The sequence below is a fragment of the Mauremys mutica genome, chromosome 12, assembly GCF_020497125.1.
Source record: "Mauremys mutica isolate MM-2020 ecotype Southern chromosome 12, ASM2049712v1, whole genome shotgun sequence".
Lineage (NCBI taxonomy): Eukaryota > Metazoa > Chordata > Testudines > Geoemydidae > Mauremys > Mauremys mutica.
Genome location: NC_059083.1, coordinates 15,129,447 through 15,134,355, shown reverse-complemented (window position 1 = coordinate 15,134,355; position 4,909 = coordinate 15,129,447). Strand labels below are relative to the sequence as shown.

Below are 4,909 nucleotides of genomic sequence, written 5' to 3'. Positions count from 1 at the left end.
ACACTTCATGTTCTGCCTCTAGGCGTGTGCTGCTGCTTGGCTCTTGGCACTCAGAGGCCTGTCGAACCCGTGGGGCGGGATCTGGCAGGTGTGCTTAGGGTGAAACAGGTGGGGGACAAGAAAACCCACCACCCTTAGCCCTGCCCCAGTGGTAGGGTCCTTCCCTGGGATGTGAGACCCCAGTTCCAGTCCCCTCTGTCTGAGGGGAGACAGGATCTGACCAGGGGTCTCCCACCTCTCCGGGGAGTGCCCAGCCACGGAGCTGTGGGACAGTCTGATGGGGGCGGTGTTCTCAATATTTCCTGCTGAAGTTGCTCTGCTTTGATTGAATAATTAAATATTAATTGGGCCAGAGAGTTAGAATCCCTCTGATCTAGTCAGTAGGGCGCCCTGTTCGCCAATCCCTGCTCACCAGGGAGAGGGGACTGAAGCCGGGTCTCATGTCGGGGTGAGAGCCCTGCCAGTGGGTTAAAGGTGATCAGGGAGGTCGTCTTCTCTGCCCCCCCGTCCAGCCATTTTCAGTGGATTTAGGTGCCTGCTGCACTCGCTCTCCCAAGAACTGACTTAGGTACCTGACTCCAGGGCAGGGGGTCCCCTCTAGGGCTGAGGTGCTGAGCTCTGAGGGGGGCGGGGTGGAAGGCACAGGCTTGTCGCTGTCTCCTATTGGCTGGCTTGGGCAGCCCCTGTCTAGTGCACTGGCTGTTGTGGATCCCGTTCTTATGCCCTGCTCTCCCCCCCACTTCACTGTGTGGGGCACCCAGCTCAGGCCCTGTGGGTCCCGTTGTTGTTCCAGGGATTTCCTAGGCGACTAAAAGTTCGGTGTTGGCAAACGCCTCCATCCCTTTGTGGATCCGGCCTCAGGGACTTGCTCTGGGTCAGGCAGGGAGTCTGGCAGAGCTTGGAACTGAATCCAGATCTCCTGAGCCCCAGTCGTCCAGGGCAGCGAACACAAGACAGTCGCTCTTTTCCCGATTCCAGCCCCTCTGTTTCTCCATTTTACACTCGGGGACTTTCTCTTCACAGCTGTTTGCATTGATGGACTGAAACGGATCCAGTGTCCGATCTTCACTGAGCAGGGTAACTTGTCTGCAGCTCAGGGCTTTGAGGTGCCTGGCCTGGCCTGGCCTCATCTTCCTGCCGCCCCTCCCCTGGTTGTCCCCACAGCAGGGCTGGCAGGGGTTACAGCATCGCTGGTGTGAGATTTATTCAGCTGTGGGGGGGAGCCCCCATCACTGCTGTGGTGCTGCTGAGAATTTAATCCCTGGGGTCAGGGATCTCCAAAGGGAAGGCTCCCCAGGGGCGTTAAACTTGGCCAGTTGGTGCGTACGGGATGTGTGATTACAGGCTATTTCCATTCAGTGTGAGAGTCACTCTATTGTGCAGCAAGGTGTGGGGCTGTGGGGTTATCAGTGGGGCGCTGGAGGGTTTAGCAGCTGGGCGAGGGGTCTGGGTGCTGCTTGCTGGGGTTATTAGAAGATGCTCTCACTGCCCCCACATTCCCCTCAGTGTAGTCACACGTTGCAGGCTGCGTTCCAGGGGATCTGACCCTTTGATAGGCGAGATGGGTGAGGAGGGAAACCCGCTCAGAGAGGCTGTTGGTGAGGGCCCCTCGTCTTCAAGGTGTGCTTGTCTGGGGCCCAGCAGGTCTGGCAGCTTCTCTGCTGCCACCTGCTGGTGGTTTGGAGGCTCTGAACTTCTAACATTCTGCCGCTGCCTATTGTACCTGCTCCCATGAGATCAGTCACAGAAATGACCCGCTCGGTGTTCACCCTGCGCTGCCTCCTGGGCTGAGCTGCCCAGCTCTGTAGATGTGGCTGTGGAAGGTGTGAGCACATGACACTGCCGTTAGCCCTGTACGAGAATCCATGTGCTGGGCAGCAGGAGCGTGGGACCTGCTGGGGGGGCGGGGGGAGGCAGAGCACCAGTGCAGGAACTGTGGCCCCTCCCCCACTCCTTTCCCCCCAGGGCCGGTGGAGTGTCTGGGGCTCCCCACAGCAGCCCAGGTTCCCTGGGTGGCTCTTACCCAGGGGCGGCTCCAGACCCCAGCACGCCAAGGGCGTGCTTGGGGCGGCATGCCGCGGGGGGCGCTCTGCCGGTGGCTGGGAGGGCAGCAGGTGGTTCCGGCGGCCCTCCCACAGACGTGCCTGCGGAGGGTCCGCTGGTCCCGTGGCTTCGGTGGAGCATCCGCAGGCACGTCTGCAGGAGGTCCACCGGAGCCGCGGGACCGGCGACCGGCAGAGCGCCCCCCGCGGAGTGCCGCCGTGCTTGGGGCGGCGAAATTACTAGAGCCGCCCCTGCTCTTACCACACCCTGGGTCTGGCTTCTGGCCTGGGCAGGCTGCGGGGGAGAGGAGCAGGGGATGGGGCCCCATATGGGGGGCTAAGGCCCACCTCAGCCTCCCCACCAGGAAGAGGCTGGTGCCGCTAACAGGGGCTGCGCATCATGGCGGGGGAGCTGATCCCCCTCTCAGGTCCCCGGCCGTGAAGCGCAGCCCCTGCCACCGCCAGCACCATGCCTGTCCGAGGCTCTACGCCCAGGTTAACAAGTGGGCAGGCCTGGCCCTCCCACGTTAAAACATGGGGGGGGTGCATGGTCCCCCCCCCTTACCACCCCAATTCCAGCGCCTCTGCCAGACACACTCCTCCCTTGCTCTCACCTTCCCCATTCCCTTGGCTGCACACTCTGTACATCCCCAGCCCGATGGGGGCTGTGCCCTGGTTGGCCTCTGGCACTGCTGCAGTGTGTGTGTCATAACAAACTCCAGCCACGCTGCTTGTCGGGTTGCTGGGCCGTGGCCTCTGGTGCAGCTGCTGCTGCTGGCCACTCTCAGACTGGCCCGTCTCTCCCATCAGTCTGATCCCGTCGGGCAGTTCTTGTTTCTGTCCCTGCTCGTTCTCTACAGAGATGAGAGATGGGACGATCTCTCACCTTGTGTTTTGTGTTTTCTAGTGGTAACATCTAAGCAGCCTCCTCCATGCCCCCCTGCTGCCCCCTGGTGCCCGGAAGGCTGGATCCGGATCCAAGGGAAATGTTACTATTTTTCTAAGGCTGAAGAGAACTGGACCTACAGCCAGAGCTTCTGCTCTTCACACGGTGCCTCCCTGGCCGGGATTGAGAGTCCGCAGGAGCTGGTGAGAAGCCGGTTAGATGCTTTGTGCCAAGCCCAGCGATCGCTGGCACCACAGACAGGGCTGGAGTCAGGCTGGGCTCAGCCCCTGTAGGGCAGAGAGGAGCCCGGGTGCCTCCCAGGCTGGGCAGCCAGAGTCAGTGCGGTTCTGGCAGCTGAATCCTGGCTGGACCTGGGGCTCCAGCCCCTCGACCCTGCGTCTGCCAGAGCCCAGGTGGGAGACTCGTCCTGTGCAGAGCTGGGCCAGCTCAGTCAGCTTCTGGCCAATGGGCTGCCTGGGGCTGGAGCAGGTGAGAACCTGCCCCCCAGCTCAGCCCAGCCCCAGGGTTCCCTCATGGGTGGGGCAGGGGAATCCAGCTGGAGGTGAGGTCTGCTTTAGGCCTCTTCCCCTCAGCTTCCCTGCCCTGGTGGCAGGGGTCTGTCTGCCCTCCCCCTGCAGCTCCCTCTCCCTCCTGGCCCTGCTGTGCTCTGAGAAGGGGCTGCTGGGCGGACAGTGACCTTGCAGCTCAATCCCTGCTACATCCAGTAGGTGCCACAGCCCCAAAAAGGAGGAGGGGGGAGGGTGAAGGGTTAATACTTATCTGATCCCTTCACCCAGTAACCATGGAAGAGGCCTCTAGAAATCCCCTACTGCCCAAGGTGGGGGAGCAGCATGGAGTCAGGGTCTAACACAGCTGATGCTTTTATTGTGTTTCTAAGGGTTCCTTGCTGCCATACGAAGGCAAACTGGACCACTGGATCGGCCTCCGGAAGGACACGGGCCAGGTCTGGAAATGGGCCGACGGGACCGAGTTTGACCATTGGTGAGTTTTGTCCCCCACCCATTGATCAGAGGCTCTGGAAATGCCCCACTAGCTGCTTTAACGTCCCTTCCTGCCCAAGTGGGGCCTTGTGCTGGTGCAGGAAGGAGGATCCTGAGGGGCTGAGAGTGCAGCTCCCCTCCCTGACTTGGGGTGTCTCCCCTGGTCTGTGCCTGGCACGCACTGACTCTAGCTCCAATTGCTTCTGCGTTACAGGTTTCAAATACACGGAGGCGCAGACTGTGCGCAGCTGGACGAAGATTTCACTGTTGTCACATCAAGCTGCAGCACACCAAGAAAATGGATCTGCAGTAAACCTGATACCCCTGGGAAGGGAGAGGAGGGAGCAGTGGGAGGGGATTCGTGAACTCAAGGGGAATTAGAGACCAGCTGTAGCAAAGACTTGTTCTAGTCCCCTCCATGGTCCCTCCATGCTGCAGCCTGGTCACCGCGCGGGTCGATGCGGTGAGTTCGACTTCAAGGAGTTCGAACTATCGCGTCTGATCTAGACGCGATAGTTCGAACTCCGGAAGCGCCGCATTCGACTCCGGTACTCCACCACTGCAAACGGCGGTGGTGGAGTCGACGGGGGAGCCGCGGAGTTCGACCCCGCCGCGTCTGGACGGGTGAGTAGTTCGAATTAGGGTACTTCGAATTCAGCTACGCTATTCCCGTAGCTGAATTTGTGTACCCTAATTCGAACCCCCTTTTTAGTGTGGACCAGGCCTTAGTCAGTCTGTCTCAGGATTTTATCCAGTCCTAGTCATCAATTACCCTAATGCTGCCATTTGTGACCCTTCTCTGGGGGAGACTGGCGCAGTTTCAGGGTAACTGGATCTCTATCCCACCTCCATCAGGTCTCGAGTCACCAGCCCAAACCCCGGTGCCCTTTACCTTGGGGTTCTGCCCCCAGCAGTATCCCCACACTCTGATCTCCCCTCCCAGGGGAACCCCCAACCCTTTGACCCACCTTGCCTCAGTG

At 60.4% G+C, this 4,909-nt stretch overlaps 1 protein-coding gene across 1 annotated transcript; it reads left to right on the top strand.

The window, feature by feature from the left end:
* Positions 1–1,561: 1,561 nt before the first annotated feature.
* Positions 1,562–4,364, top strand: LOC123346594 (C-type lectin domain family 2 member D-like). Its single transcript, XM_044984070.1, has 4 exons — positions 1,562–1,598; positions 2,950–3,131; positions 3,827–3,930; positions 4,144–4,364. Exons 1-4 carry the CDS (start codon positions 1,562–1,564, stop codon positions 4,292–4,294), a joined length of 474 nt encoding a protein of 157 aa, XP_044840005.1. The 3' UTR covers positions 4,295–4,364.
* Positions 4,365–4,909: the final 545 nt, after the last annotated feature.

What these genes read in the sequence shown, in the direction of transcription:
- LOC123346594 (XM_044984070.1), top strand. Translation starts at nt 1,562, where the DNA reads ATGGGTGAGGAGGGAAACCCGCTCAGAGAGGCTGTTG. An exon ending in TTGAGAGTCCGCAGGAGCTG is followed by an intron (nt 3,132 to 3,826) that starts GTGAGAAGCCGG and finishes TGTGTTTCTAAG; the next exon opens with GGTTCCTTGCTGCCATACGA. An exon ending in GGGACCGAGTTTGACCATTG is followed by an intron (nt 3,931 to 4,143) that starts GTGAGTTTTGTC and finishes TCTGCGTTACAG; the next exon opens with GTTTCAAATACACGGAGGCG.